We start from the raw sequence: 12,728 nt of genomic DNA, 5'->3' as shown, positions 1-12,728 counted from the left end.
AGAAATTAGTGACTAAAATTTAGTAATTTTTTTTTCCACACTAATTTCTACATTGATATTCTAAACTTTATATGAGGAACTCACTTTTTTAAGAAGTAACTTGAATGGATTAAAATCCTAAATGCTGACAGCATTTAACTGATGATTTTATTCACTTATTTGTCACTTTATATTAAAGTTATGTTCAAAGCTTTCCTCTTGTTGTTGGTACTTGAGAGTACTGCCCTTCACCCACAGATACATGTTTAAATAAAAAGAAATTCAGTATGCTACGATCACTAAATATTAAAAAAACTCACAGATTCAGACAGTCAAGCATGTAAGTATGCAGCAATGTAAATTTTTTGTGGCTTGTGAACATTTGAATAAATATACTCTCAGGTTTTGTGTTCTCTAGCCTGACACACATTTGCATTAATTGAAAAAAAAAGGTAACATCTTATCACTTATTATAGAAAAACATGAATAGATTAACCTTGTTGTTTGTTATTCAAAGTGTTCTACCAAAATAAATTCAGACATTATTTGGTTCTTTTTGGTATTCTTCAATGTGTCTTTGTGTATTTTTTCTTTTTCCAAACAGGTATGTTATTTAGTTGGATATTTCATGCAACATGTTTTTTTGTGTATATAATTGTAATTGAATGTATTTTTTTTTTTAATTTTACCACTATCTGAACAGATTTCTTAGAATTCTTTTGCCAAATTGCTAGTTAAATTAGTTGTACAGCAAATGCCACTTTTAGGAATATGCTGATGGATGGTCATCATTTTCAAATAATTTGGATTTGGGGGTTTTAATTCAAAGCCATTGCATAAATATTTTAGTAAAATTTTAATATAACATTTTACTGAAGTGCTAATGTAACATTTTATCAAGCATTCAATAAATTTGCCATGCAGGTGCACAATTATTAGTTTATACAGTGGTTTAGTTGTATATTTGTTGGTCTTATATAGGTTACTTCTCACTCTTGCTATCTGACTGTATTGCATTACTCAACTTTACATGATAATTTATTTGAATAGCAAAGTAATAATTTGACAAATAATTTTTTTATGCTATTAAAAGTATTTAGTTTTTAAAATTTTATGCAACAAATGCATCAGGTCCTTTGATGTGCTTTGACCATTCTAGTAGGTGGGTGGTAAGATATAAACACTTTCCTCTTTTTGTCACAGAGCATTAAACTATAAATAACTTTCCTCCATCTATTTTAGTTAGTTTTAGGAGTATGATCTTGGCTACTGATATGTTAATGCATAGTTACAACACTATCTTTAATCATAAGTTCTGAGTAAGATGAACTGCAGCACCAAACCCAGTTGTATATGTACATTCCATTTCCAGGTACTTTTAATAATACTGAGCAGAATAGCACATTTTAGTATTTGTCAAAATAATGTTCTTGTGCACATTTGATTATAGAGGGAATGACAAAGGAAATGCTCAAGTGCCAATTGTGCATAGTTTTGTGTTGAATTTTATGAATTTGATTTTGTTATTTCTGTCCACATTACTCACAAGTTGCTGTATATAAAGCAAAGGAAAGATCAGCATTTAATAACAAATCTGTATTTTTGGTGTTGATGTATTATAAATTTGGATGTCTATGGTGATCTGGACCATATTGATCATTTTTCTTTGTGTAGTTAAGAGTACTAGGGTGTGATGAAGAATGCCCTGTGGTTTAAATTTCTTAAACTAATATATGGAAACATGATCCCAAACCCTAAGATCTGATGTTTTAAAGTGGTGTACATGAACATGGGCTAATTCCTATAAGTTAAATTCTTTAAACCAGTACATTAGACTGAAAATAATGATCCAGGTATTGTGATCTTGAAGTTATTATAATACTGGAACAAAAAGTGTGGTTTTGAAAGTTTCTTTTTAAGAACACTGAAATATTGTAATAATAATAAAAAAAATGATATTAAGCATGCTAATCCAGATCCTGTGACATAAAATCCCTGCTAAAACTATGAAAGAAAATCATTTTTTTCTTCTTGAAAAGGAGAATATATTTACTGTTAAGGTGCTTAAATCTTATTTTGGTACCATAATTCTTACTTAATATCTATATATGTATTCTGGTAAGACTTAGTTTGAGATTTCAAAAAATAAGTTTTTTTTTAATATGTTTTTGTTGTTGAATGCCTTGTGTCACATTTTGATGTAAAATCAAATGAATTTGGTAATCTGGTTTTAACCATAAATGACTTTCTTATTAAAACTGTAAATGATTAGTCTTATTGTACACATATGCGAAATGTATTCAAAGTTTTATTCTTCAGTTTGCATGTCAAATTTTGAACCTCGAAAAATTGAATATGTTAAATGCAATTCACATTTAAATGCAAAATTAGAAAGCACTATGAAACTAAAAAATGAAAGCAATAAATATATGTGTAAATACCATGTCTGAAATATTGTAGTTAATTGTAAATTTTCTGTTTTAATATTTAAATATTTGTGTATAATTAATGTTTGTTATAATTTTTTTAGGTATCCACAATGTAGTCACACTTTTTTGTGCTACTATGACAGAACACAAGATTCTCTTTCAATCTAGAAGCTACACAAGGTTAACTGAAGCTTGCCATGCATTAATCTCACTCATGTACCCCTTTAAATACAGGTAATGTTTGAATGTTTTAGTTTATTAATCTATTTTACAGTTGTGTAAGTGCTAAATGTTAACTGTTTGTTAGATAAACCCTTTTCTACCTTATCATGTTTTGTCTGAACCTTGACTTTTCCTTACCAGTCACTTTTATCCTTAACATGTTTCTTTCTCTGGATATAAACGTAAAATTTGGTAAGTCTCTTTTTTTTTTTTTAAGAATAGAATGCAAGAAATGGATTTATTATATACCTTTAAATATTGTGAATTTTAAGCTCTTTTTACATTTCCTCCTTCCTTAAAAATGTTATTGCAATTAAAAATAAAATAATTAAAATACTACATTTAAATTTAAAATTATTTTGAATGTTATTAGCTGTAGTGCAATACAAAAAAAGATGATTATCAATTTTGGTAACCCTGCTCTGAATAGGTTTTTCACATGTAGGATAGAAAGGAAATAATGAATTTAGAAGTTCAATTTTCACTATTTATGGCACAAATAATGTCAATTTTTGATAATATGCCATAAGTATTGAAATATAACTTTCTAACAGTCTTAACATTTTGAAACATAATGCTGTTTGTTCAGAGAATTGGAAATATTATAGTAACATGATTTTTAATATGCAACTTATCAAGTCATATGATATAAATTCACAGTGTAACCTAATGTATCAAAACTACATTTTGTAGGTAGCATGATGTCAAAATAAAACTATCAGTTTTGGGAAGGTCACATATAAAATGTTTTTGACTCAAGATATATTGCTGCAATTGGTACAACAATATGTCTCTGGACTCACAATGTTAGAAATAGGGTTTCAGTACCTCTGGTGGGCAGACCACAGATAACCCTTTGTGTAACCTTGTGCTTAATTTCAAACAAACAAAATATATCTATGCTTGGACCATCAAAATATGCTCAACTTCAAGATTTAGAATTTCATAGGTATGGATGCTCAATTGCATTAGAAAACAAAGGAATATAGATCAGTTTGGTGTACATATCTGTTTAACCATAGTATACCTCAAACAGCAGGAGAAATAATTAGGTATTCATGCTATTCCATGCAAATACACACCAGTAAGGTTTTGGATTTCAATACCTATGGACTTGTGTGTGAGTGGACTGTGAGACACACCTTTTTTTTGTTAGTTTTTGTAATGTGACAAACTGAAATATAGTAAAGAAACCTTCAGTTTAATAAGTCAAAAAGATATTGCTACTAAAACTATTTTAGTAAAAATACCAATGTTCCAACTGGTCTCAGAAAATGAAGAAACTACAATTTTTCATGATAAAGCTAATTCAAATTGGGAAAAGATGAGATAATGTGAAAATGCATGCATGTTTTATTTGGGGTGATCCAGCTAAAAGTGTGCTTGTTACTATTCAAATAAAAAGAAACGTTTGTCACTTCCAAGTCAACACAAGAGTTGCAGATTATCTGGAGACATTTTGATAATGGAAAGGTTTAGAATGTTGACTGAAAATAAACTGTACAATTGGTGCAGAAAATCCACCTCTGACTAAACAAGAGAGGCAGCGTTAGAAAACTACTTAAATGACTTATTATATTGATAAGAGCTGATAGCTCTTCAAGGAAATAATACAAGTCTATCACCTAGAAAAGGAAACTTCTACAACTTTATTGAATATTTGGCTGTGTTTTATCCTTTCAAAAAAGAGTGTTTTAAAGGAATTGCCACACAAGAAATCCATAAGCACTATCCAAAATGAGGAGATTCAATTGGTGTCTGACAAGATCCAGATTAATTAGAAAGTACATCTCAGCTGCATTCGAGACACATAGATTAGGTGATGAATATTGTTCAGTTTGTTACTTCAGTTGAGTTGCATATTTTTTAATCATGTAACTTCATCAGGAAAATAACAATAAGAGCTAATGAATGTATCAATTAGAATATTTATAAATTTTGTAACAATCAGGTATGACTGTTCCAAAAAGGTGCTACAGGTTAGAAAATGTTGGTTTGTGTAGTATCTATCTGGTCTTGAGCCTGTTGTTCTGGTTGATAAACTCAGGATCTAAAATAATATAGATTATTTTTGTTCTTAACTGTAAACTTGATATTTCTGTGTTTAGAATTTATATAATCTTAAATTTTTGACATGGATTTATTAACTGAGTAAAATAAAACTGTTATCAGTGTATCTCTTATAAAATAAAAGTTTAAATTCTGATGGACAGGACTGTAACCAATTAGTTTTGTGATAAGACAACAATAAATAGCTAACATGAGAACAAGTGGTGAGTCCATGGACACACCAACAGTTTGATCATATATCATATTATTGCATATAAAATGAGATTCTTTTGTAATATTTTCAGTTAGTTTCATAGATTGATTTTTTTCTCAAGATGTTAATCTTGGTGTCATCAGAAAATAATGAGTCACTACTTAATTTGAATACTTCCTCCAGTCGAATGTTAGTTTATGAGAACTTAATGCCAAAAGTGATGACATATACAGATTAATCAAATTTCATGAATTTAATTAGAGGTATCAAAGGAATATTTATTGGTAAAATCATTCTTTTTAAATGAAAGTAGCAACTTCCTTAAGAATGTAGCTTATTTATAACTGTGCATTCATTTCTTAAGTACAATAGTTCTAATTGGTACACCTTTTTAATGTAGTTTAGGCCAACTATAAAGAACACCACTGTGTGATGCAACAGATCTAACATGTTTATATATTTTTTTTTTATCAGAAATGACATTCTTTTTAGTTTTAACTTAATGATTGCTCTACTTTATCATTGGTTACATGTACCACATGTGCTCAGTTAGGTAAAACATAATAATATAGGTGCATTATAAATGGATGGTGATATCAGTAAATGAATTCAAAGTTGAAATTATTTTATTTTGTAGCTCTGGTAGATCCTTGCTTAGCATGTTAGATATTGCTGTTTCCAAGTCATTGACCATATTGTTATTATATTGTGAAATTGCTTGTATACATTTGTTCTGGTTTATATCTTAAACTATGTTTCAAAATGCTGATGTTATAATCAATTTTGTTCCATTTGCAGGTAATTTTAGTAAATAATTTTATTGCTTCTTGATAATAATGACAATTTCTTGTTAATGTATGTGGTACAGTTTGTTTGGAAGCATTGCTCTGGTAATTCTCTGTAATATCCTAAGTCTTATCATGATATATATTCATTAGTCACAGTACATGTATAAACCACCATTTAAGATTTAATGGCTTATTTTTGTAACTGCTTTGCTCAAAATGAAAAAAGGAAATGATTCAGATTTTAATGATTCTTTAGCCATGTGTACATCCCACTTTTACCTGCTGCTTTACTTGAAGTTCTCAGCACGCCAACACCTTTCATTATGGGTGTCCACTCATCTCTTAAGGGAGAAATTGTTGATTTGGTAAGTTGTAGATGTCTGATCAGATTTTGATATATAATTCATTAAATGTTACAAAAGCTACTTTGAGCTTATAATTTTAATTATTTTCTCAAAGTAGTAGTAATTAATATTCAGTTTCTTAACTGAGTAGAACTTCAAAAAGTTTTTATAGTATGATACTAGCTAAACCAAGTTACTAAGACAAAGTATTAAAGGATTAACTGTATCATAGGTAAGGGTGAAATGAGCAATTCTGTTGTTGGAATTTATAGGTGGAAAGAATGTTTTAACTTCACTAAATATTTTATATAGTATCTTATTTAAAATTACACATTAGACTTTTGTGTGAATATTTCCCGAATTTAGAGTTCTAACTGTTTTAAAAAATGGGTGAAAGTCTGTTAAGGGAAATAGTATGTATTTCAGGCATTGTGGGTTATGTCTTATGATACTTCCCTTTATCTTCATATGTTCTATTTGAGTTGCTGGTACACGAGTACAACACTTCCCCAACACCTGTTTCACAGTCCTGTCACACAGAAATCTGTTGACACTGCAGTGTCACTTTATTGTCCATGTAGTCTGCTGTTTATTGGGCAGTTGCTGCTCAAATAGTCTATGCAAGCTTCATGCATGAGAAATGAGATCAGTCTACTACTTGTGATTGGCTCATGAATGTTAATGTCTTGTATTATAATAAACTTTATTTTAACATACGAGTGTGATTTTACGTGCACTAAGGTTTAGTTTGCAGAATGTATTTGCACTGTTTTAGAAATTATTAGCTACCAGTCTTGAGTCTTAGTATTATTAGATAATTGTATTCTTCTATTGCCCCTCGGTGTGGATTCCTGTTCGTGGTGAGGGGGACCTCCCAAGGAAGGTTTTGTTCTTTCAGTTTACTTCCTCTGGGATCTAAACATCCATCCACGTGTTTGCCGTGCGTGGCAACCCGTAAAGGGGAGGAGAGGATCCTGGTGGTTGAGGGGTCCAACCCTAACACACCACTTTGGCCTTGAATTCCTGTAGACGGGCAGCCTTTGGGTGGCTCCCCTTGGGTCAATCGGCTGGTCCACTTGGGCTAGAGTCAACCAAGTACCAGTGTTGGAAGTTCTCAATGAGTGTTGTGGACATTGTGTCTGATGCTGGTGTTTGGGTATAGTGCTCACGAAACCCTGACGTTGCTGCAGTGTCCTTGCATGACATTGTAGTGCGTCCCCTTGTAGGGCTCCATGGTGGGTGGGGTCAGTGGACACCAAAATTTCCCTTTTTTCCTATGGATCCTCCAACAAAACATTTAAATAAAATAGTGAAAAAACAGTCAATAGGTAAACGACCACATCTTGAAGACTCTGAGGAGCAATCTTCAACATTTGTAACACCTGTACCCCATTTTCTTATATTACATTCTCTTTCAGAAAAACCTTCAGGGCAAATGTCCCTCTTTTTTATTCAGAAGAGACTAGAGGGACTTGCTGGTTCTCCAAAGTCAGTAAAGAAGCTTCGATCTGGAGACATATTGGTTGAAACATCCACATCCCAACACAGTGAACTCCTCTTGAATTCAAAGGCAATTGGGGATGTACCTAATGAGGTTATCCCTCATGCTACCTTGAATTCATCACGAGGAGTTATTGTTGAGAGGGACTTGAAGGACGTCTTCAAGTCAGAGATTCTTGCTGGTCTCTCCACTCAAGGAGTTTCTGCAGTGAGGCGCATCTCCACTCACAAAGATGGAATTACACTGCTGACAGATATCCTCGTTTTAACATTTACATACCACGTGCACCTGCCACCATCAAGGCAGGTTATCTAATTTGCAGGGTACGGCCATACATTCCAAACTCTCTTCGATGTTTCCAATGTCAGAGGTTTGGCCACTCAGAGACGTCCTATCGTGGTTTCCTGACATGTGCTCGTTGTGGTGGCAAGGACCACGATGCCTATGAGTGTCACACAGACCCACATTGTGTCAACTGCAATGGTTCCCACCCTTTATACTTTTGTTCTTTCCCAAAATGGTTGGAGGAAAAAGAGGTGCAGCATTTGAAAATAACTCATAACATTAGTTATCCTGAGGCTCGGAAATTGCTGTCCGCCACTCCATCTCGGACATATGCTGTTGCACTTCGTTCCACAACTACAGTGGGAGTGCAGACAGATCTCTCTGTACCTCCAAGAGAATCGTTTTCAAAACAAATGAAAAGCTTTTTGACCTCCATGGTTAAAAAGGTTGATGAATTGACTTCTACACCCATCTCTGTTCCTCCCATACATTCCAACAAACCTCAAGATCCGCATCCTTCTGTTTCAAATACAAACATTTCTTCTGATACATCCTTTTCTCCAACCCCATGATGCAAAACAATCATTCGTTCGCGTCCTCAGTCACTGGAATCCCCTTCCACCAACAAAGACCTGCCCAATCAACCCAGGGCAGGATCCATGGAGGTTGATAGACCTTCTCCGAATAAGAACAGTAAGGAAAAAAGATGTGGTCGTAAACAGAAGAGTTCTTCACTTCACCTACCCGTCATTAAAAATGGCCACTTTGATACAATGGAACTGTCGAGGTTTACATTTTAATCTGGATGATATCAAAACACTGATTGCTTCCTACCATCCTGTATGTCTTTCCTTTCAAGAAACATTTCTAAAACCTGCTGATACAGTCACCATTCAGCAGTTTTTTCTGTACAGAAATGACAGGCTGTGTGATGGACGAGAACATGGAGGGGTGGCACTATTGGTTGATCAGCATGTGCCCACCCTGTTTTTGTCACTCAATATACCCTTAGAGGCTGTAGCTATCTGTGTTTCCTTGGGCCATACGATCACTGTTTGTTCTCTCTACCTGTCCCCTGGAAAGACATATGATCAATTAGACCTTGATGGTCTCGTTAAACAGTTGGTGTCTCCATTTCTAAACCTGGGGGACTTTAATAGACATCATCCCCTCTGGGGAAGTGCTGTTATTGATAGGAGGGGTCGCTCTGTAGAACGTATGTTCTCTGATCACAATCTTTCTCTTTTCAATACTGGCTCTTCCACTTATTTTCATGCACCTAGTCAGTCTTTTACTGCTATTGATCTCTTGGTTTGCTCCCCTTCATTATTTTCCCATTTTTCATGGAGGGTTGACAATAATCTACTAGGCAGTGATCATTTTCCTGTACTTTTGAGAGTGACTGGCCGTGGTTGATGCCACCCTACCTGCATGCCCAGGTGGAAGCTGGACCAGGCAGACTTTCACTGCTCTTGCAGAACTTGATCCTGCCATCGTGAATCAGCTATCAATAGACAACTGTGTGGCAGCGGTAACTGACTGTATTATACAAGCAGCTGCTCAGTGTATTCCTAAAACCTCGACACGTTTTCCATGATATTCTCGTCCATGGTGGAATTCTGCTTGCCACTTGGCATTGAAGGCTCAAAAATGGGCCTGGGATACTTTCCGTAGATATCCCACACTTTCGAACCGCATCACTTTCCAACGGGCCTGTGCACATGCTCGGTGGGTTAGACGTCAAAGCCAGAAGGAATCTTGGATTAAGTTCACAACTAGCATATCTTCTACCACCAATTCCAAGGTCATATGGGACAGGATTTGAAAGGTCAGTTGGCACTACAATTCTGTCCCCCTCTCCATCTTGCTCTCTGATGGCCAAGAGGTAGCTGATGTCTAGACCATCGCCGATACTCTAGGTGAAAGCTTTTGCCAGGTATCTAGCACTTCTGCTTGTTCCTCCACCTTCTTGGCCATTCACCTCTTTCCTTTCGATCTGACTGTCTTTTTTACTATAATTGTCCATTTACACTGGTGTAACTGAAAATGGCCCTTCATCGTTCTGGCAGTACATCTGTTGGACATGATGATGTACACTATGACATGCTGCGCTATCTCTCTTTTGCTTCTTTTGATATTTTTCTACTTGTTTTTTAACTGGATCTGGCAGGAGAATGTTTTTCCTAATGCTTGGCGCCAGGCTATTATCTTACCCTTCTCTAAACCTGGGAAAAATCCCAAGATTTCTTCACACTACTGTTCAATTGCTTTGATGAGCTGTCTCTGTAAGACCTTAGAGAGGATGGTTAATGCTCGTCTTGTTTGGTTCCTCGAATCAAACAATTTCCTCTTTCTCACCCAGTGTGGGTTCCGACGACAGCATTCCACCACGGACCACCTAATTCGACTTGAAACATCAATCAGAGAAGCCTTTCTCAAATGCCAACATCTTGTTTCAATATTCTTTGACATTGAGAAGGCTTATGACACAACATGGAGGTATGGCATTTTGCGAGACCTCCATATATATGGGTTACGTGGCCATTTACCTATGTTTATTGAAAATTTTTAATGGACAGGAGATTCCAAGTTTGTGTGGGTTCGACACTTTCCTGTTCTTTTGTACAGGAATTTGGGTTCCCTCAGGTCTGTGTTTTGAGTGTCACACTTTTCAGTATAAAGATAAATGCCATTACTGAACAACTCCATTCACTGTTGCAAACGGGCTCTATGTTGACGACTTTCACATCTTGTGTCATTCATCGAACATGAGATATATTGAGCGGCAACTACAAACCTCCCTCAATCGTGTACTGAAGTGGACTATGGTGAACGGCTTTAATTTTTCTTTCTCTAAAACCGTTTGCATGCACTTTTGCCCGCCAACAGGGTATCCACCCTGATCATGAACTCCGTATCGGTGAAGTTTTGCTGTCAGTGGTCCCTGAGACCAAGTTCTTGGGGCTTATCTTTGACTGTAAGCTGACTTTTATACCACACTTAAAGCAGCTAAGGGTCAAATGCACAAGAGCTCTGAACATGCTCCGTGTCCTCTCTACTGCCAATTGGGGAGCGGATTGATGTTCTATGTTAAAGATATATCGTGCTCTTATTCATTCAAAACTCGACTATGGGTCAATGGTCTATGGCTCTGCCAGACCCTTGGCCTTAAAGATGCTAGACCCCATTCATCATCAAGAACTTCGACTCCGCACCTCCCCAGTTCAGAGCTTATATGTGGAACCTCACGAACCTTCTCTGCACCTTCGCCGTTTGCAACTGTTTTTACTGTATTCTTTGAAACTTTGCTCCTTACCAAAGCATCCCACTTGGGGATGTGTTTTTCTTCCTCAGTGGGCCTTACTTTTTCAGAACAGATAATCTGACATTGCTCCTTTTGGCCTTCGCATCTAGGTGCAATTGGATGAATTGGGTATTTCCTTGGAAACATTGCAGAATCCGCTGGTGAGCCCATCCCCTCATGGCTTATTACAGCCTCCAAATGTGACCTTTCTTTAAGTCATCTGAAAAAGGCAGATACTCCTGATTGGATATACCATCTTTTATTTACTGAACATCTTTCGAACACCCTTTCTATTCCAATTTATACGGATGGTTCAAAATCAGATGACTCTGTGGGCTCTGCCATGGTTTGTTGAGGTTTGGTGGTTGCGTGCAGAATCCCCTCTACAGTTTCTGTGTTCACTGCTAAACTGTATGCCATATCTCTTGCCCTGGATCATATTGAAGCTGAGCAGTACTCCGACTGCACTATTTATACTGACTCTCTTAGTTCTATAGTGGCCATGGAATCGCTTCACGTTGGCTCACACCCTGTTCTCGCTGATATTCAAAACTGACTTGCCTATTTCTCATTAACATCGACTTCTATCTAGTTTTTCTGGATACCAGGCCACGTTGGTATTCGCGGGAAAGTGCTTGCAGACATGGCATCCAAATCTATCTGCTCTGACACTATCACCTCTGTGCCTATTCCGTACATGGACTATGGTCCTGTAATCAAGGCTTGGCAAAGTTTCATCATATTTGTTTTATTTTGTGTAATGTATAAATGTATATTTTGTATGAATTATTAAATGTTATGAATTCAAAGACATTGTAATGTAGCATTGAAAAGCTTTATTTATAAAGAAGTTATTTTTGCTTTCAGTGTTTGTCTTGGTTGAAAAACAGGAATATTAATATTAATTGTAATTAATAAAAATGTAGTAACCTTGTTTATCAGGTTTTTCTAAAATAGGAATTGTTTTATAGTTTTATACTATTACAGCACTTAGTAGTGATGGAAAAGTGGTTATTTTATCAGTCACTATTGAATCTTTGATCATTATCCTTGTTTATTGTGAAATTCTACATTTTATCTGCATGCAAAAACATGCAATTATATTAAGCAAATGTAATTATACTTATTTGATGTTGGTTCAAATGCATGTGTTTTATTGTATTTAGTGGAACTTTCTATTTCATGAGTAAAGTAAATATGAAATTTAGTACTTAATAAAGAGGTCTTATTAAAATTCAACTTAATTCTTGATGATGAGAAACCTACTTGAAATAAAAATATATCTTAGAATAGCTAGTATGGGTATTAATATTTTTATTGATAAGCAGAGAACACTGTTGGATGCAACTGCAATGCCCACTACAGTCCTATACCAATTTATACTTTCCCCTCTGAGATGTGTCCAGCAATGGTCAGTTGCAAACTCTCTTTGTTAATCTGAAGATGACCTAGGAAGGTTGAAACATTCTCAGCTTATCAGTAAAAGTCTTAATACCCATACCAATCATTCTGAGATACAAAAATTTAATTTATCTTTATTAGTTTAATAATATTCTCTAGGTAACTTTGTAACTTTAAATTCTGAGTGATGATGTCATTTTATTTCCATCCAA

At 35.0% G+C, this 12,728-nt stretch overlaps 1 protein-coding gene across 2 annotated transcripts in view; it reads left to right on the top strand.

The window, feature by feature from the left end:
* LOC143235006 (myotubularin-related protein 13-like) overlaps window positions 1-12,728 on the top strand; it is a 123,225-nt gene that overhangs the window by 29,701 nt on the left and 80,796 nt on the right. For both annotated transcript variants that reach the window (XM_076472711.1, XM_076472710.1), the window contains exons 6-7: window positions 2,510-2,642; window positions 5,938-6,046. In XM_076472711.1, the coding sequence (XP_076328826.1) occupies window positions 2,510-2,642; window positions 5,938-6,046 (242 nt within the window). The remainder of the gene's footprint in view (window positions 1-2,509; window positions 2,643-5,937; window positions 6,047-12,728) is intronic.

Source organism: Tachypleus tridentatus, chromosome 12 (assembly GCF_004210375.1).
Source record: "Tachypleus tridentatus isolate NWPU-2018 chromosome 12, ASM421037v1, whole genome shotgun sequence".
Lineage (NCBI taxonomy): Eukaryota > Metazoa > Arthropoda > Merostomata > Xiphosura > Limulidae > Tachypleus > Tachypleus tridentatus.
The sequence above is the reverse complement of the archived record's forward strand: the minus strand, read 5'-3'. Positions and strand labels throughout refer to the sequence as shown.